Source organism: Meriones unguiculatus, chromosome 1 (assembly GCF_030254825.1).
Source record: "Meriones unguiculatus strain TT.TT164.6M chromosome 1, Bangor_MerUng_6.1, whole genome shotgun sequence".
Classification (NCBI taxonomy): Eukaryota; Metazoa; Chordata; class Mammalia; order Rodentia; family Muridae; genus Meriones; species Meriones unguiculatus.
Window position 1 is genome coordinate 136,687,768 of NC_083349.1, and position 21,735 is coordinate 136,709,502.

The following is a 21,735-nucleotide window of genomic DNA, read 5'->3' on the forward strand; positions in this document are numbered from 1 at the left end:
ACCTTAGGCCTCATGGGCCCACTATTTAGGAGAGGGGGGGATACCTCTGACATGGACTATGTTGCCTGCTTTTGATCACTTATATGTGATGGCACTGCTCTACCAGGCCCCAGGACAGGAAGATGAACTCAGTCCTCATATGAATAAATGATCTGGGGTATCTGAGAAAGGGGGCTTCCCTATTCTGAGGAGTAGGGGAGGGCGATGTGGGATGTGGGAGGGACTGAGAGGAGAGAAGGCAGGAGCCTATGACCGAGACAGTAATTGAATTAATTAATAAAAAAAATGAAAAAAAAAACTGGAAAGGTTAAATAAACACAAATATAACTCCAAGGGAGAGAAAAACAGTCGTCTCCAGTTGACTGTCCCGCATTTAGCACAGGGCTAGGAAGCTAGGAAGCTTGTGCGAATTTAATTCTCTAGTCAATCCTTCCTTTGTATTTCTGTATGTACATTCCAATTCCAAGACCATAACAGTCATGGTCCTGCCTAAATGAAGCTGTTGCCTTATCCCAAATGTGGTGAACAGAGAGTCTCAGGGATTTGAAATATCTAAGAACAACAATCCTATACAAACAACAACCTTGGTTGATCACAGAGGAGAGAACGGTACAGGTTACAGGAAGGGCTGCTGTGGAGGGTGAGTCTCAGAGTCACGGTTGAAGCGTTAGAGCACAGTAATGAAGTAGAGAGGAGAGAGATTACGAAAGGGCCGCAGTTACCGAGACAGAGATGGACAGACACACATCACACTGTCACGCTTCACAGCGACCCTATCAGCTAAAGTTAAGAATTGTTTCAAGTGTATGTGCAAGTAAATTGAGAAATTAAGGAGATAAAAGGAAGCTGTAGGGGCAAAGGCCAAGTATTTTTCTCTGCAGAACCAGACTGAATCTATTTCTCTACCTTCCCCCAGATCCCAGCTGAGGTCTGCTCTGTGCCTTACCTCAGCACCTGGACTCTTCATGGGACTTTTACAAGTACCAAACCCATGACCTACTTTTATTTTTCACCATGAATCACAATCTAATCACAGAAAATGCTATTGTAACACTCATAAACTTGTGTGGTTATATCCCTTGCATCCTTGACAACTTTCTTTGAGACTGTCTATCCCAGTGGATTCCTTACAGTACTGCTTCCTTTCCATACATCTTTCTGAGTCTACCATTCTAAAATGCAAAGACAAAATGTCTCTTTCATGTGTGAAATAATTGCGGCAATTCCTTATTTAAATTCCAAACTCTCTTCCATGGTAAACAAGGTTCTTAGCTGGATAAACCTGCCCCGTCTTTTGCAAACCACATTAGATACTAGAAATCAAGGGTAATTGAACTACTTGTAATCCTCAAAGCTCGCTTTTCCTCTCAAGCCTCTGCACTTTGTGTATGTTAATAAATCAAGCAAAATTACTTCTTATTAGGATTTCTCCTGCTTTGCAAAGCAAGAATTAAAGGTCATTTTGTATAATTGAGTAAATGCATTGAATATTATGCCCATTAACTATTTAGGGGCTCATCTTGTAAACAAAATGATGTTCGGGCAAAAGGAGTTGTTAAACTGTTCAAACTGATGGCCATTGAGCCTTCCTAACCTGACGACCTTCATGACCATCCCAGGAGTGATTCTACACTGTTATCTGCTATAAAACATCAGCATTAATTAAAGAGAATCAGTAGGCCTCCTACAATAAACATTAACGAGGTAGGATTTTGGTTATCATTGCTTTCCTTCGTTGGATGTTTCATCCCTTTCAAATGTTTATGCCTTAGTTTTCTGAGATAGTACTCTTCATGAAGACCAGAGGAGTTGAGCTTAGTTATTAAGAAATGACCACTCGTGCCAGCTCTATCACGCCGAACAAAATGTAAAAAAAAAAAAAAAAAAAGCAATCATTCCTTAGGTTTGTGTTGAAAACATCTTTATTGAAATAAAATGCACAGGCCTCTGAAAAGGCACATTTCGGTAATGTTCAGTGATTTTGGAATTGTGCAACCACCATGAGATCTTAGAACATTGATCTGTTTGGGGTCTATGCCTTCATGTCTCTTTGGTATGGCCTCTTAAATGCAGAAGTTGAGTAACAGAGAGGCTGTTAGTTTAATGTTAGCATTTCTCACATCAGACATTTCGTTCCATATCCTCACCAGCATTTGAAACTGTCAGTGTTTTCCACTCCAGTTGTTCCAGTGGCTGGACAGTTTCCTGTTGTGTTCAAGACCCCTTGATTTCAGCTACTCACTGCTGAAAAGACAAGTTACAAGAGAATAAAAGATGTAGTTATCTTGTCAAGAAGTTAAATTCCCTCCATATCAATAGTTGATTCATGACTAGATTTGTTGTGTAGTAGTTCGCTATCTCTGTGACATTATATAAATTTAGGCACGGAGAAGAGATATCCTTGTACGGAGGTGGACAGTGACTTGCATGGTCAAAAGACATCTCCAACATGTCCAAGAAAGGGAAACCTCAAGAAGACTGTAACAGAGACCACAGTTTTGGAACTAGCTTTTGCTGAACTGGGTGTACGGGGTGCGCTCGCGGCGTATTTCAAAGTTGAGACACTCTGAGAAGAGTTTATCGGATGCTGCTCCTAACACTGCTCAGAATGACTGCAAGCCCTTGTTCCGGGGATTACTCCATGTCAGTGACAGATGAGGGGAGGTGGTGGAACCCACTATGTGGGCCTCAGGATTGGTGCCAGAAGAATATTTTTAGCTGAAAGCCAACAGCCCTCTCTATTCAAACTATAGAACTAGTAATGGCTGAACAAGTGACTCCCTTTTTTCAGGAGTGTTATAAACAAAGTAATTAGAAAAGAAAAATGCAGGTAGGTCAGAAATCAGGGATCACTCAGTGGAACTTCTAGAAGACACGTAAAAGTTTGAGGGGAGAGAAAGAAGCAGGGGGTAGTGGTGAATAAAATATTCACCAAGATGCTGGCATTTAACTGTGTACCCTGGTATAAGAGAATGTCATTTTCTTCAGAATGTTCCAGAATGACTCATACACACACATACACACACACACACACACACACACACACACACACACACATGATGTCATATGACATATGGAAGTAATGAAATATTGTATATAGTATAAAAATTATGAATAAGCAAATGATCCAATTCAAAAGCCCTAGAGATCTAAACAAGTATTTAAAATAAATACACTCAGATGTAGCCTGTGGTAGCTCAGTAACCAATTGGTTTCCCAAAGTGAGGGGAACAGGGACTATTTCTAACAGGAACTCGATGACTGGCTCTTTGGTCTCCCCACCCCCGAAGGGAGGCGCAGTCCTGTTAGGCCACAGAGGAGGGCTTTGCAGCCAGTCCTGAAGATACCTGATAAAACAGGATCAGATGAATGGGGAGGAGGTCCCCCCCATCAGTGGACTTGGAAAGGGGCACGGTGGAGATGAGGGAGGGAGGGAGGGAGGGACTGGGAGGGAATGAGGGATCGGGACACGGCTGGGATACAGAGTTAATAAAATGTAACTGATAAAAAAAAAAAGAAAAAAAAAGAAAAAAAAAAGAAAATAAATACATACGTGGATTATTAATAAACGTTGTGGGCATATTCTATTCACTCCTCAGAAAAATATGTGGTACAAACTGTAGAACCTAATACTACATAGCCACCTGAAATGTAAGAGCCTAAATTTTATCCAAGCAAGTGATTCTCCCCGATTGCGGGTGGAGTAAGGAGATCTGTAGCTCTAGACCACAAACAGTGACTCATCTGCATTTAGCTAGTGATATTCGCCACTTTATTTTCCCAGGTGAGTCCATAGCATTTCCTAATTTCTCTTTGGAAAATGTAAAACGGTGTGTTAATTCATAAAAACATCCGTATATTATACCTAGCATCCGAAAAGAACTACTGTATATCATCTGCCACTATAAGGATTGCGCTGGAATTGAAAAATTGAATTTTAAGCTTCTACTGTAAAATAATTAAATATTCATAAAATCTAAAAAGATCTAAAAATTTAAATCTCCAGTTCAGTAAAATAAAGGAATCATATCATAAATAACCTCTTTGGTACATAGATCTTTTTCTTATGTTTCTGTAACTAAACTAGATATGTCATGTATCAATTAATTTTAATTATGTTTTTAAATTATTTCCATGTATTGTGAATATTATGAAGAATGACTACACAGTTTCTCTAATGAGTACATTTAATGTAAGCACAGTTGGCATTGATATTACCATTCCAATTTTAATATTATAAAGACATTTTTATTAGTCTCTCAACAGCTTGTCCATTCCTTATTTTGTTGTAAGTAACCGTTTAGTGGGAATCTTCAGAAAGAACACTCTCTTGACTTCACTTAACCAACAGTACAAAGTATCACTTGTCACATTCTATTTTGTTCTATTAATTATTCCATTTTACAGCAATTTGGTTCTTTCTGTTTTATACACCCATCTGTAACACAGGAGCGCATTAGCTGGAATATTTGTGAAATAGACACTGAATATTGATAAGAATAATGAATTTTAAATTCTAAATTAGCTTCCAATGATTATCTCCTCTCCCCTCAAACTTCGAGATTATACTGTAATGCATAATCAAAGCAGTATCCGTTAACCATAAGAGGATGCATGTTAAAGAACTGAAGTATCAAGCAAGCATTTTGTGTCTTTTTGGACAGTTGAGGCACTCTTTTGCAATAATTTCTCATGTTATAGGTACAGTATCTTACTAAGTTTTAGTAATGGAGTCTATACAAATGCCAACTCGATAAACAGTGAAGTTTCTTAGATTGCAGAAAGGGAGACAAAACTATTCAGGAAATTGGGGTCTAAGAGTATTCTTCAGTTTTGAGTCAAATGGTCCCGATTCTCCCTCTCTTTCCTCTTCCTTGCTAACTCTGTAATGTGGCCAATTATGGTGTTACTGCAGCAGCCATCTACGTAGTCCTACGTGTAACACCCTCCGAGAACCATATGCCGTATTAACTTCTCTTCCGATCTCTCTTACTCTTCCACAATTTTAAGGATTCTAAATTATACATTGTAAATATGGTGATTACATCTTAAATAGCATAGGGTATGTGAAGTCTTCCTTGGAGCATGTGTTAAACGCAGTCACTACTGCGCAGAATGTCAGAAGGTCTGTTAGGGAGCGAATATGGTGTGTGAGTCTTCTTCACGGCTCAGTTATTATGGGATCTTTTTGCGTCTACCTATCACTTACCTCACGAGGGTGAGAATTAATAATAACCAGCCCAGGCCTGAGCATCAGCCAGTGATAGCAGGCGGGATACATCTGAATTCTCCTCGATTCGGAAACTTGTGAACCGTCTGTAACTTTCTTCCTTACGTGAATTCTTGTAATTCTGTAGATGTGGTGTGTGGTGGGGAGGTGTGAACGCTCGAATGAGGCTGGAGCTTGCTGCTCTGAGCTTCACATTTTAGTTTTATACTGTTTTGGCTGCTTCACTCTTCTTTTCCATTTACCTCTTTCACCTTCAGCTGAAGCCATGGATCCTATGTATCTCCTTGGATTCGTATACACCCAGTTTTCTTCCTCATCTTTTTTTTCTTTTTCTTTTCTTTTTTTCTTTTTGGTCAAAAGAATGGGGATAAAGTACATTGTCAGTTCTCAATAAATGTTTCATCAGTGTCATTACTTAATATTCATTTAATTAATATTCATTATAGGTCAATTCATAATTGTCATCATGGTAATGATAGGCAAAAGGAATCTCATTTTTTCTATATTTTTTGAAACTCTAAAAGATTAAGTTTCAGGCTATTATTCATAAGGGAAAGTTGTTTTGTATTTATTTAATTTTTAAAATGGGTGAAATTAAATCTTAGCATTCAAATCCCAGTCAGAAGTACAGAGCACTAGAGTACTCTGAAGTGTATAAAATAGGTCTACATTTGCTAGGTATAATCTTATAACTAAAGGTTGTGTCATAAGAAAGAGGACAACACAGAGTGGCATTCTGTGATTCCTGCAGCATCTATGCCTATGAAATAGGGCATAATTCCTACATTGTCCTGGTTATACTAACTGTGCTATGTTTTGAGGATCCAAATGTATGTTGATATGGTGTGCGCATGCACACAAACACTCAGACAGAGTTATATTTGTTTTTACCTAAAATAATAGATTTTATTTTTGTGCTTACTTTTAAGAGAATTGTGACAATATTTCTATGAGTTTGTATAATGATTTCTACTTAAAATATATTTTACACGGATCAAGTTATAACTCTTTTTTAAGGAAACAAATTTGTGCCATGGAAAGTTTATCACAGTTCATAGAAAAGCCAAAACATGGTGCCAATAAAATATAATTTGGAAGTTTGATGAAGATAAAAATCTAATGGAAATCAAAAATATGCACCCATACATAAACATTGCAAAAGGGGATTTAAAACCATAACAAGTTAAAAAAAATCTTGAAGTAAATTCAAATGAAATAAAAAAAAAATTCACTTGTGCCTGTGATTCAAAAGTAAAGATGTGGGATTATATACCAGTGAATGATTTAGACTATTCTAAAAGGAATTGCCACCAGTGTTAAAGGCAGGTCACATAAAACTGGAGTATTCAGCTAAAGTAAGTAAGTCCATACCAAAATTAAGTTAGAACTAAAAGTTTTTGTAACAAAATGTTAAAAAATTCACAGTGGTGGTTTGCAGTTTCCTACCCTTAGATTTAAGTAGCTTTAGAAGGAAATGAAAGATCCGAGCTTGATACGATTTAGAGGTCTGTTTGTATAGTCCTGAGATCAATACGTGGCAGTGGTAGGCATTGCCCTGGCTTCAGGAAGCCTTGCTTCATTTTGTTCTGTATTTTTATAACAGTAGTTAACGTAGATGTAGAGTGATGGCTTAAGGGAAAAGTTCATTTCTGTGTTTCCCAAAACAGTAATAATTCTGCAACTATAGAACAAGAAAGTGACACATTCCATAACATTTATATAGATTACATGTCTGAACATTCATTGCATAGATTAAAAGATATAACAATTGCAATTTTTTTATTGGTAAAAGACATTAAAGAGAAGATCTACTCCAAGTTAGCACATTTGAAGCATCTGACTAGAGAGTTGAGGATAAAGAGGAAAAGGAGAGAGAAAAATAAGCTTGAAGTGTACCCCCATAGGATTAATGCAGCTAAACCTGGATGGCAAGTGATCCCACTCCAGTGCATAGAAGGATTAAAAGTGTCCTGAATTTCCGGAGAGTACCATTTAGGTGAAAGACACCAAGATAGTCCTAGAAATAAGAAACCAAACTGAAGTTCTTTCTTAATTTTAAGTATACTGAGAAAAAAAAATCATACTAAACAACCAAAAAAGAGTCTTTGTTTTCAATTTGTTTACCTTTAAACAATTTCTATATAATACTTTTTGCTTCATGAAATTATTCTAAAGTTGCCTGGAAAGAAAAATGTACTGAATGCACATGAAATTGAAAAGAATAGTAAGGAAGGCCTGCTCTAAGAGGCCCTGGCCTTATTTTCGTCTTGTTAAGGGTGCCCGGATTAAATAATGTGGACATGGCACCAGATCTTAGTGAAAGGTCTCAGAACACACAGAATTGTGTAATAATGAAATATGTAATCTCAGGTCGCATTTGCTAGAACCTCAGCTGGGCTTGGAGTATTACATAACTACATGGGACACTTGAAGTTAAATCCCATGTCATGTCTATCCTCAAATAATCTGCATGAATTAAATGCTTAATTTATTGATGCGACCACTACTAAAGTATTTTTTTTTCCTAAAAGGAGAAAGTCAAAATGTTGCACAACTAGTAAAATAAGACAATTTAAAATGGTCAAGGTTAAAATTTTCAGATGAAAGTAAAAACTCATCACTATAACAAAAAGCAATCTTTTGTAAAACTCCTGCTGTTGCTAAAGTTGTGTGTTTTCACCAAGCATGTGCAAAATGGTTGTTCTAGTTTAACACCGACAAGGCAAACTTGCCACAAATTATGTCATAAAGGTGTCCAAAAGTGAACTTCTCTACTGTGCTTGTCTCCTTTCCAGGGTGATAGTGGTGGGCAGGACACACATCCATACCTAATAACATCAAAAGACAATACTTTGTATCACTCTCATCAACTAAGTTTAAAATGTTGAATGCTGACCAAACCACACAGCCTGAAAGCCATAACACGTCTGACTACACCTTGCAAACATAATGTGTGGATTTCATGTTTCTTGTTGAGAGAGAGGAGATCAGAAAGGACTCCTTTTTTTTTTTTTGTCCATTTTCATATTCAATATCAGTTGTTTAGTTTCATTTCTTTCCTGGAAACCTAAGGATAACAAAAATTTAACTTAAGTTGTTCCATAGACCTTTTATTTTCCCATATAGTCAGTCCAGTGACTGCTGGCTCCCTCATATTTTTGCTATCTAGGCCTACCTGTGTTGCCGTTTACCTAGGAAGTGTGATAATTCTGTTGAGACCTCTGGGACTCCTCCATGCTGTCAAATCCAAAAGATAAAACTTGTCAGTTAAAGATTCCCCCCCACACACACACACTCACTCTTCCCTGGGTAGTTGGGTTTTATTTGTTTGGTTTTGTTTGTTTGTTTGTTTGTTTAGTTTGGTTTTTCCATTTAACCAAAACTAGAGTTATTAGAAAAGATGGAACTTCAAGTCAGTTCTCCTGACCAGTTTGGCCTACGGAGCACTTTTTAAAATTAATTTATTTTTTATTAATTAAAGTTTATTCAATTTGTATCCTAGCTGTAGCCCCCTCCCTCATCCCCTACCAATTGCATCCTCCCTTTCTCATCTCCACCCATGCTCCTCCCCCTCAGGGGGAGGTGATCAAAGTGCCAGCCACTGAATGTCTCTGACATGGAATATTTTCTTAATTAGGGATTGATATGTGAGGATACAGCCCACACACCTGGTCTTTAGTTGTATAAGAAAGGAGGCTGAGCAAGATATGAGGAGCAAGGAGACAAGCAGCCCTCTTCTGCGGCCTCTGTATCTGCTCCTGCCTCCAAGTTTAGGCCTTGAATTCTGCTGTGATTCCTCTCGGTAATAAAATGTGCCATGAGAGTTGTAAGCTAAAATAAATCTTTTCCTCCCAAAGTTGCTTTTTTCTTCCTCTTATTCTTACCATCTTTACAGTAAAGTTTGAAAACAAAGAGTGTGAACGTGCAAAAGTAAATAAATAAATAATAAAGAAAAATAAATTTCAGTTTATTTACTTTACATCCCAAAGGTGCTGCCTCCCTCCTCTCCTCTCAGTCCCTCCTTTCCTATCCTTCCCACTTCCCCTCTACCATATCCCTCCCCCAAAATGATAGTCCCTCTACCCCCCCCATATCAACCCTCCCCAGCACATCAAATCATATCAGGACTGAGCATATCCTCATCCCATGAGGCCAGAAGGCAGCCCTGTCAGGGGGAAGTGATCCAAAAGCAGGACATAGAGAAACCTACACTCCTATGGGCCCTTGATTTTTGACAAAGCCAAAACCATGCAATGGTAAAATGAGAGCATCTTTAACAAATGGTTCCTGGTCTAACTGGATGTCTGCATGAAGAAAAATACAAATAGACCCATATTTATCACCCTCCACAAAACTCAAGTCCAAGTGGATCAAAGACCTTTACATAAAACCATCTATTGGAAGACAAAACGGGGAAAAGTCTGGAATTCATTGGCATAGCAGATAACTTCCTGAACAGAACACCAACAGCACAGGCTCTGAGGTCAATAATTAAACATGGGACTTTATGAAACTGTGAAGCTTCTGTCAGCCAAAGGACACTGTCAATAGAACAAAATGGCCATCTATAGTTTGGGAAAAGACCTTCACCAAAGTTGCTTTTGATCAAGGTGTTTTATCACAGCAAGAGAAACCCTAAGACAGTCTCTCAAGAGTCATGGCATCTCTACCTTCAGCTGAACTAGCTACATGAATCCCAAAGGAACGGCATTCTAAAACATTGGAACATTCTCTTCTACAGAATGCTTACTTATTCAATCTGTACAATCCACAGGTGTTTCTCAAGTTCTTTCCTTTGAATAGTTTCTTCTATATCCAGGAATTTTGCTGTGTCTATGTGCATCTCTTTTTTCATGCTAATATTCTCTGCCTTCTTGGAGAATCTGTCCCTGGGAACATAGAGAGATTCTTCAGAAAACAGGGCTGGGAACTCTCTCATGAGCTCTCACATGTAATTCCCATGTGAGGTGTGGAGGTGCTTCCTGGAGGAAGCCATAGGGCTTCCACTCAGCTTTGAGCTACCAACCTGCTTTTTCAGAAATCCTTTTCTGACTGCTCTGTGGGGTCTGCAAGGTTCCTTTAATTTTGCTTTTTCTTTTCTAAGCATGCTATAACCAAATATGGCTGTTATGATTCATTATTAAAATACTAAAAAAGAAAAAAGAAAAAAAAAACCTTACATGTTAAAAAAAAAAGAACACAGCTGTTTGAGAGAGTCTACTTGTTTGTTTAGAGAGTATCCCATTAGTCATTTCCAACAAGATATATGTAATATCTGGGAAAATATTGTGCTAGAATAACAGCAACACTTGGATTCATAATATACATATGTATACACACATATATAATGTTATAGAATTATAGATATGCATGAAAATAAAAAAGTTATTACTCAAAAACTGTTTGGAGTTTACTCCTAAAGAGCATATGGAAAATAACAATTTTGCCTTGTCCTGATCCAAAATTTCTACTCAAAATCAGTATATTCTTGTTTTTTTAGAATGGATGTCAAATTCTAATAATAGAATTCAATTTTCTAAAAATCTATTTTTGAATCCCACATTTAAGATATAAAATATTGAAAAATGAATATATATTAATTTATTGTTCGTATAACTTTAAAATTATGTTTCTATTTATGATATTGTTCTTTTAAATTCTGAATATTCATATGAGGATCATTTATTTATTTAATACAATTTTATTGAAATGGAGCATAACATGAATAAGTAAACATAAAAAGTAGATTATAGGTAAATTATTTTCATATGAATTCATAGTTTTTGTGGGAAGCATCACATGGCCCTGAGATTTCTTATGCATCTACTATTTTTACCATGTTTTATATAATCCGAATGTGTGGTATGATATAATATGCACCGTTTAAAAAAGAATATATTCTTAGGTGCATACATATGTTCAGCTTAAAGAAAATATGCTATTAAAATAGCTTAAGCTGGGTTAAGTGGTTTGGGTGTTTTATTAAAAGACAAAAATAGTTTGTACTTTTCTAAGTCTGAGAATTTTCAATCATTATTTCATATGCTTTATTCATCAAATATTTATTTTAATATATAGATTTGTAATCTTATGGGGATAAACAAATAGTTGCCTAGACATTTTAAAATTAAAATGATATTTTGCACCAAATACATTCAAGCTTGTGATAACATCTTTATGGAATTTCCAGAGAACAATCATATATCTAAATCTTTCCCAAATCTTAAAGATATTAAAGTAGGCACTGTTTAATAAATGCTTTTCAAAACCAAAGATACACACAGATTTATCAAGTCAGATTTCAGAGTACAGTGCATGTAGCTCAGACTACATGCTACAGTTCTTACTCACATTAAATGGGCTTGAACACAGACTGTGCATGCAGATCTTAAGTGCTAATCTCTTAATAGATGCCAGCCACTCTTTATTGCTCCCCTCTTTTATTTCGGTAACATTTTAATTAATTCACACTGATTGAATAAATGTACATTGAGACTTATTTCCTAATGAGGGCACATTTGGAGGCAAGGTTCTGCATCATCCTGATATCCTGTGGGTAATTATATTCTAATTATATGGTCAGGGGAAAACAGGCTCTAACTCAGGACTGATATTGTTCGCTGGGCCCAATTAATTACAAGCACATAATGAAAGTTCATGATAAGGTTGACTGGCAGTCAGTGTAAATTTTGACTCAATTGAGTTGTACCTAAAGTGAATACAGAGCTGGACTTTAACCTGATTAGAAAATGCTTTGGCATGAGATCAGTGGATATTCAGATGGACAAAGATCAAAATGAATTCTGTCATATACTCTGTCTCCAAGAGTTTTTCTTTTTTCTTTTTTTCCAAAGGATGATGAAAAGGAAAACTAAGTTTTGAGTGAAAATATTAATTTTATTTGAGACAGGGTTTCTCTGTGTAACCTTAATTGCTCTGGACTTACTTTGTAGACGAGGTTAGCCTCAAACTCACAGAGATCCTCACCTCTGCTTGGGTACTGGAATTACAGGTGTGCGGCAGCACACCCAGCTGCTGTAAATATTATTATGAATATTCTCTCCTCATCTGTACTGATCCCAGAAAGCTGTAGTACACTGAATATATAATGATGGAATTCTGGAACTGGCTCATGTTTTCTGACGAGGAACACCAGGTATCACACATTATACCTGTGTCATATTATAAACATGTTATGGATGTCAAATGTTTAGGTATTAATCTGTTATGTTAGCTTCTGCAAAGTGGATTCTCTTCTCTCTCTTGCTTCTGCATCATTCATTCATTCTCTTCCAATAGACACACTTGATACATATGTAGATATTTTCACCAAACATGAGTCCATTTGCTCTTAAATGCTTACTAATAGGAGAAATAGTGAAATGATGGCAGTAAAAAACAAGTGTGTCTTCGCATACAGGTGCATACATGTTTTTGAGACCCCTTTAAATCAAAATTTAAGTGGAATACTTAAATGTACATGATGAGAACATAGAACAATCAAAGACCTTGATATTAAAACAACATGAAATTCAATAAAAAGTAAAATATGTAGAAATTCTTTTTAGTTATTTTTGAACTGAGGCTATATCATTTCTTTTTTTTATTTAATTTTATTTTTTTCTTATCAGTTACATTTTATTAACTCTGTATCCTAGCCGTGTCCCGCTCCCTCATTCCCTCCCAGTTCCTCCCTCCCTCCCTCATCTCCACCGTGCCCCTTTCCAAGTCCACTGATAGGGGGGACCTCCTCCCCCTTCATCTGATCCTGTTTTATCAGGTATCTTCAGAACTGGCTGCAAAGCCCTCCTCTAGTGGCCTAACAGGACTGCTCCTCCCTTGGGGGTGGGAAGGCCAAAGAGCCAGTCATTGAGTTCCTGTTAGAAATAGTCCTTGTTCCCCTCACTTTGGGAAACCGATTGGTTACTGAGCTACCACAGGCTACATCTGAGCGGAGGTTCTAGGTTATATCCATACATGGTCCTTGGTTGAATGTCAGTCTCAGAAAAGACCCTGTGTCTAGATATATTTGGTCCTTGTGGAGCTCCTAAGCTTTTCCCATCATACTAACTCCCCTTTTCATATTATTCCCTGTACTCTGCCAAAGGTTTGGTCATGAGTCTTTGTTTGAAAACACTGCTAGTTAGAGTCTTTCAGATGCGCTCAGTAGACTCCTGTCATACGTTCAATGCACATCCCATCTGTCTTTCTAAATGAGGATTGATCATCTTACCCCATGTCCGCTCTCTTGATTATCTTTTTTAGGTGTATAGATTTCATTATGTTTATCATATCTTATAGGTCTAATATAAGTGAGTATATACTGTGTTTTTCTTTTTTCTTCTGGGATATTTCACTCAGAATGATCTTTTCTAGATCCCACCATTTCTACATTGCCTTTTCTTCCCTCTTGTATATACCTCCTGCAGTCCTTCGAATTCATGGCCTATCTTTCATTGTTTTCGTGTGCATATTCATCCATCTATATCCAGATGTGTTCCTAAATGCAACCTGTTCATTTCATATGCTGTTGCTTAGTCTTTCACGGAGAATTCTTTTTATAATTCTCTTTTTAAATTCTTTAAGTTTTTAAAATTAACTTATTTTTATTGATTACAGTTTATTCACTTTGTATCCCAGCTGTAGTCCCCTCCCTCATACTTTCCTATTTCCCACCCTTCCTCTCTCCCTCTTCTCCTCCTATGCCCCTCCCCAAGTCCACTGATATGGGAGGTCCTCCTCCCCTTTCCCTCTGACCCTAGCCTATCAGGTCTCATCATGACTGGCTGCATTGTTCTCCTCTGTGGCCTGGTCAGGCTATTCCCCCATTAGGGGGAGGTGATCAAAGAGCCAACCACTGAGTTCATACAGAGACAGTCCCTGTTCCCCTAACTAGCAAACCCACTTGGACACTGAGCTGACATGGGCTACATCTGAGCAGGGATTCTAGGTTATCTCCATACATGGTTCTTGCTTGGAGTATCAGTCTCACACAAAAAAAAAAAAAAAAAAAAAAAAAAAACCTTTAAAATGTTTATTTATTTAATCACTTCTTCCTCTTCCTCCTCTCCCCCTAATCCTGTTCTCATGCCCTCCTCACCCTCCTCCTTTCCCCCTTCTTCCTTCTCAGAGAAGTGGAGGGCCCTAAGGGGTACCAAATCAGCCCAGGCATGGCACCTCAAGTGATGGTCATTATGTGGGTTCCCTAACAATGGAAGTAGGAGCTGTCTCTGACTCTGTTGCTTGTCTTTGGTTCCCGTTCCTCTAGATGGGCTGCCTTGTCTGTCCTTCCTGGGAGAGGATGCACTTAGGCCTACAATCACATGATTTTATGAGATTTTTGTGTGTGCAAACGTGTGTTTCTGAGTCTATATGTGGTTTTTGTCCTTTTTCTTTGGCTCTATATGTTTTCTGTTTATTTTGTCCTATTCTGTTTTGTTTTGTTTTATTATTGTGTTTTGTATGCCTATTTCTTTCTAATGAGAGAGAGAGAGGGTGGATATGGATGAGAGAGAATGGGGAGGAGAGTGGAAGAAGCCATAATCAAAGTGTAGTGCATGAAAAAAAATTCTTAACAAAAATCATCTACTATATTTTGCTTCTGGGGCTTTTATTTTGATACTAAATTTTAATTAGATATCACAGTGTTTATAGAAGAGAAAAATATTTACACTCCTTCGGGCTGACACTGAACTACACTTTATATAAGGAGACCAGTAGCTATAGAGCCACTTTATATATATGTATTATTGCTTGTGTGTCTGAGTCTACACATATGAGAGAGAGCCTACAAAATTATAAAACTTAAATTATGAAACTGGAATAAATGTATTTAGTTTCTATGCCTCAGCTATGCCCTAATGTTTTATTCTCATGTGTAAAGCCTAACTTCACCTCTCTAGCTATGACTCTGTGTTCCTTTGTGAGCAGATTTGTTTTTCTTATCCTGATTTTCTCTCTTTTCTTTTTCTTTTATTGAAAGTAGTCTTTACCACTCATTTATTTAAGGACCAAGTGATATGTTTGCATATAAAGGAGAGCAAACACTTTAAAAGAGTTTTATTGTGTACTTTCAGAATACTGCTGGAGTCAAAGGTGTGTGAGGAATTATTTCATATTGACCTTTAACAGTCCTTTTCCTTATTTTTTTCTCAATATTTTAAATTCTTAACATTTAAAGATAAAAAATAGAAACTTATTTATAGAAGTAATTCTCTCTGCTTTTCTGCTTCTGCCATGTGTATGTTTTTGTATGAGTGTGTTGTACTGAGAATCAAACCTAGAACTTTACATACAGGCAACTTCAAACTGCTTAGCTACATCTTTATCAGCCAAAAAGTTTTAAAAAATATTTTCTGTTATCTGAATATTGAGAATATTGGGCAGCAAAACAAGTTTCTGTTTCTAATTCTAATTTTGGATGCTAATTATTTAATTTTTAAAAATTTGTTACTTCCTAATCTGAAAATGGTTAGTTTGGTTCAGTAGGAGAGTTAAATGAGATTTCAAGCATAAAAGCAATTTCCTAAGGATATGAACTTTCAAATGTAAGTGTGAGGCCTAATTTTGTTAATTTCACTTTAGTCTCAAAATAACAGATGACTCTTTTGAAGTAAGTGCTTTGTCCCTGTAATATTTTAACTAACTAAAACTCCCAATAATCTCCACCAAAGATTTTTCTTTGTCCAGTGACAATTTGGATTAAATTGTCAATTTAAAATTATTACATATTAGAAAATAAAAAGGCAAGAAATATCCTAATAAAGACTTAAGAATAATAGGATTTTAAAATTTCTTCGATATTAAATTGAACTTAGTAAGTGCCTTGAAGGCAAATGCATCTTTTAAACTAATTATCTGTTCTGTGTATTCTATTTAATATTAAAAAGATACTGATTAAATAAAATCAATCACATTCCTCTGTAGTCACAGCTCTCGTTGATTAAATAAAAATATACAGTTCCTGTATTAATTCTAATTAAAAATATATTACACTGAGAATTATACACTCAAGGTAATTTTCAAAACTAAAACATTTATTCATTTCATCCTCAATATTTAAAAATATGTACAGAAGAGTGGAGAAGCAGTAATATGATATCTGAATTTATGTCCTTGGGAAATAGCAGCTGACTTCTTCTGCCTGAGGCCTTCATGTAATTTGAGAAGCTACAGCCTGAGGGCATGTGAATTTAACAGTCACCCTTCCCCTTCTCGTTCTGATTGTATGAAGCTCACAGATGGAACATTTTCACTCTTCAGCAAGGGTCTCTCAGGAGGCAGAGTGCTAACTGCATAAGTTCTCAGGGCTGGTGGCTTCCTGTCCTAGCTGCTAATGGCACCTGACTTGAGGCAGGCCTTCAGCTTCGTGTGCTTCTTTTTCTCATTTTTCCTTACTCTGTTCCAACGGTCAGAGAAGTTCAGCCTGCCTCCTCACCTTCTCCATCTCCAAGGATCTTTGCTGAACCTAACCACGTTAAGTCCAGTGGCAAGCTAATATCTCTGCTGATCTAAGAAAGAGGGGCCCTTGTATTAGTATCCATAAACTATTTACTCAAGACAAGGTAACACAGTGACAGAGAGACGTTGAGCTCATTCTATAATAATTTTATTTGTTTGCTTTTATGCCTGTTGAGGTTTTTGCCAATGTGATATACAACTTTGGCTTTTGACATTAGTACTTAGATCTTTACTCACATCTGCATGTCCCTGTGTTTTCCTACATTGAGACTCTTTGGAAGCTAACTGCATACCTCTGTTTCTTAACCATCACGCATTGGCATGATACCAACACAATGGAAAAGTTACATTCCTGCCTGTGTAGGCTCCACCACATCTGAATGTTCATGGTAACTAGCTCCTTGGGTATCATACATTTTTTAGCACTCTGACCTCCAGCTCTCTCTGCTTTCCTTTTCCACCAGCCTACTGACTCTATTTTCTCATTTGGGGAAATAGAACTCTAAGTCACCATGAAAACGTGCTCTTTATTTCTTTCCCATCTACATACAGCCATTCCTTTTCTCCAAACATTACTTGCTTATATCAGAATAATACATATTTTTATTTTAATTTTATTGAGAAAATATTCTCATATATTTCTAAACCATGTAATGGAAAAGTAGCACATAACTTATTTTCTCTCAACTATATAATACTTAACAGACACATTACAGAGATTACTGGGAAATATCAAACTTATGTACAATAACTGCTGTTATGTTTTTCATGTATTTACAACTGTTTCTGTATATGTGAGGTTATACAGATTCATATTAATACATTTAAAATACATTTATACTTCTAAGTATTACATGCTCTATTCTATGCACACCTATCTGTACATAATCTAAATTCCTTATTAACTTAGATTTTTACAGTAGGTCACATCTATTTTGAAACAAAATCCCAAAATATTTCAGCAAACACCTTTTACTATTAAGCATAATTTTCTGCATAATGAAATTATTATCCTGACACCTAAGAAAATGAACAACAATTCATATTATTACTTGTTATCCTGCCCAGGTATAAATATCGATGATTATCTGAAACATTATTGTTTTCATTCATTTATTTAGATGCTAGGGAAATAGAGTCCTATTTCAGACACGTGCATTGTATTCAGTTGTTACACTGAACCATTTATAGAACCACAACCACTTCATTTGGCGTTCCAGTTAGTTGTTCCCTCCAGAAGACAAAGGAGAATGCACTTTTCGAAGTTGGAAACTTTTTGAGACTCTTGCTGACCACAGTCCTTGAAGAAGCTCTCATTTTGGTTGCTCAAGAGTCTGTGTTCCCTAGTTGGTGACATACGACTGGACGAAGATCAAAATGAGAGAGATGAATGCTGCGGTGACAGAGAGATTGGAACTGGATTTGGTAGAAATGGACAGATTTTGTCCATCAGTCATTGGCTCACCTGTTCCATACACTGGAGGATTAGAAATCAGGATTATTATTAAAATCAAGAATCGGTGAAAACTCTGCCAAGACTCTTATCAATCCATAATAGCATCAATGATTTTTATAGATTTCTCCTCGTCTGTGATATATTAGACTAAAATTTCTTTTTCAATTTAAAGAAAATGATTCAAATTCTATGGCAGCAGTATTTGCTACTCCTATTATGAAAGACCTTGCCAGAGCTGTAGTCCAGGAAACTCTTTCCTCTTTCACACACACACACACACACATACACATACACACATGCATTCCTCAGGTGACTTAGAATGTCATAGCACTGGTAGATAATGGAAGATATGCTGTCATCGAAGCTAACGTTTTTGTACTTAGCCTAATCTTTATAAACTATTCTCAAATATAACAGTCTTATTATTTGAGTATATATCAATTTTAGAAATTTACTAACAGTAATGGGGTAGTACTATCTCACTTGTTTTCACATGATGGCAGGGAACATGTACCATTAGTTCTGTTGCCTCTGAAAGGCACAATCTATAGGATGACATGATAGCATGTGGGTGAGGGAATGCTGGGAAGGATAAGGGGAAAGGTGTAAAGTTAGAGAAGTGGCTGTATGGAAGTCAATGCCAACTAAGGATAAGTTCTTTGGCAAAGACATCTTTAGAAGTGTTCCTTATATTCTAAGTTGTTCAGGACATTTTATTTTTGTCTTTTTTATTAATTTTTAGTTTTTTTTTCACACTACAGGTCCTTGGTGTATATATTATAGTTTCTGGTTATATGTTTTTATGGGATTCCTGAGTGTGCAAATGGGTGGATCTCTTGTATTTATATCTGTTCCTCATGCTTTTTTCTTGGTCTCTTTTCTTTCTGTTTGTTTGCTTTGGATCTGTTTTATTCCTTAGAAGCCAGTTTGTTCCCAATGAGAAACAAAGAGGCCAGATCTTGATGGCAGGGGTTTGGGGAGCCACTGGGAAGAGTTGAGGAGGAGACTGTAACAGAATTTATTAGATAAAAGTCTATTTCAATAAAAAGAATACTCTTAGTGATTACAGTAGCAACTACCGTGAGAGTAGTAAGACTATCACACTAAAAAGGTACAATGTGCAAAGGCACGGGAAGCCAAAGTGCTTGAGGGACTGTTGTTGGTGCGGGCTGAGTTATGGAAGGCATCATTGAGTGAGACACTTCACAGTCTCGCATATTCTGCTTTGGGCATTCCTTGTTTGGTGGAAAGAGGCCCGTCTATCTATTCCAGGGAGGACTACGGTTCCGATTCATGTAGCTCACAGATATACGGTGTTATGAGCACATGCATTGGGGTTTTGTTTTCAGCTGTGGTTTTTCTGCTTTTATATAAACTTCTCTTTTTTCAGACTATGCCCACCGCAGGAGGTTCCGTTCCTGAGGTATGTAAGAAAAAATGTTATAACTGTTACAACTGGGAGTCATGATCACCTTATATTGATGTAAGGGGTATTTTCAATGGTTCCAAATGATATATGATGTTAACACGTTAAAATGAATACAAAATAAAATAAGCATTATTTATTATCTTAAAGATTTTTCAATTTATATTTCTGACAATATTTCAAATACCAGATATTATGTGTCACAAAATACCTAGAGAAAAATTCGGTTATTTTGCAAAGAGTATGACCGCCATGTATTATATTCATGTATGAAATGTGTAATAGCAATGGTAAAAACATGGCAAAAATCCAAACCGCTTCAGCTCCCGAAGGCCATTAGCATGTCGTGTTTGATAAAAGTGTGCTGGGAAACTTTGCTCACACAGACACACCTCTCATTTCAAAACAGAGAAGCCACATCATGCAGCATATGGCGCCATATGCAGCTTAATAACACTGTGTGGCCAATGTTCGCAAATAACTGTAAGCATTGACACAGCAATGAGGTCATTTTAATGAAATGTTATTTTTACCCTTTCATTAATGTAATTAATCATCCATATTGTTCTATGACAATATTCCATTCAATAGCTGTTCTCCAATACCAATTGCCAAGAGGATTTGTTCTTGTTTTTTTTTTTAAGAATCAAAATAAAATCCACCTTCTAGGGAATAGTTGTTATTTTAATATATGACTACTACACAGAAACACATTTAATCAGAGAATGGATGGATTGTAAATGTCATACTTATTTCCCCTTCCTCATCAATGTACATTCTGCAGAATAGAGTGGTTCTAAGAGTTATCACAAGGCTTAGTTTTAATGATACGCTCACTAGAAACCATACTGAGAGATTTTTTGAAATATGATGTTTCTAATCTGAAAGAAATATGAGTGTTTTAAGCAAATTGGCATCATTTCTCTCAATTCAATATAAAGCAGAGATGCTAGATTATATATTATAGTGACAGAAATTTTGAAAGTTTATCATTTCATTGCTTTCACAATGGTGAGAAAATTCACCTTACAGCTTCAAGTCTATAACTTTATTCTTGCCTCTATTGTAGGTCTAGTTGGTGACAATAAATTAGAGGTTTAATCATGTTATTTTGTTCATCTAGAAAGGTACCCATATTTGCTACACGTTGTGATTAATGTACATTGATTGAAAATTTCAAACTATCTATTAATATGATATGCTGTTTTTACTTTTTTACAATAGAAACTTTTCTGTATTGTGTTTTTTAACGTCTTCCTACAGTCAGCTTTATTTTCATAATAAGATACAATGTTGCTCTAAATCCAAACATACATTTATAAATCTTAGTGTGTCACTATCCTTGAAAATTATCCTATATGTTTTATTTTCATCTATTTTGTTCTAAAATATCCTGAAGCTCAAATATGGATATATGCATGAAGGAATGCACAAATACATACATACATACTCCACTTACATCCTTATATTCTATTCTGCAGAATGATTTCTAACATGTTAGTGGAATATGCATTTAAAATATTAGCATGACACAGAGAAACACATACCTATATCAAGCATTGAACTTTTGAACCATTAATAATGAATCACACCTTTTACATAGGATCCAAGACTTTCCTGTGAGGCCATCTTCTATTTAGTAACACAAAGCATTTCTTGACTGTAGCAGTCTTGTGGCCCTATGACATTTTCATTTGTTTTAAAGTACTGCAAAATTCAAGGCTTTCATTCCCCAAACCAGTTGTTTCCACACCTCCTCTCCACACACACAGACCAAAAAGCTACTTTTTATGGCAACAAACCTGTCTATTCATATTCTAAAAGCTCAAGGGTGAGAAATAATTACATTCTAACTCTTCTTTTTTTTTTAACTTTTATTAGCTACACTTTATTCACTTTGTATGCCCCCATAAATCCCTCCCTCCTCCCCTCCTAATCCCACCTTCCCTCCATTATAACTCTTCTTAATAAAATGAAAGTTCACTTTAAACTGGCAGAACTGTGTTGGGGCTGCCACAGCCTTCACTGTGTTGAACTTTGGCTAACAGACTCAGTGATTTGAACGTGTATGGAAGACCTGCTTCCCCTCTCTAAGGTTCTAGGAACTGTAGCCGGCAGGAAGCATGTGTACACAGTGATGCAGGCAAGCATACAAAGCCAGAT

At 36.4% G+C, this 21,735-nt stretch overlaps 1 protein-coding gene across 11 annotated transcripts in view; it reads left to right on the forward strand.

Moving 5' to 3' along the window:
- The window catches only part of Dgkb (diacylglycerol kinase beta), a 696,100-nt gene that overhangs the window by 229,808 nt on the left and 444,557 nt on the right, over positions 1–21,735 (forward strand). For 8 of the 11 annotated variants that reach the window (XM_060367267.1, XM_060367311.1, XM_060367318.1 and 5 more), the window contains one exon: positions 19,537–19,569. The exons of the other annotated variants lie outside the window; for them this stretch is intronic. In XM_060367267.1, coding sequence (XP_060223250.1) covers positions 19,537–19,569 — 33 coding nt within the window. The remainder of the gene's footprint in view (positions 1–19,536; positions 19,570–21,735) is intronic. 11 annotated transcript variants of the gene reach the window in all.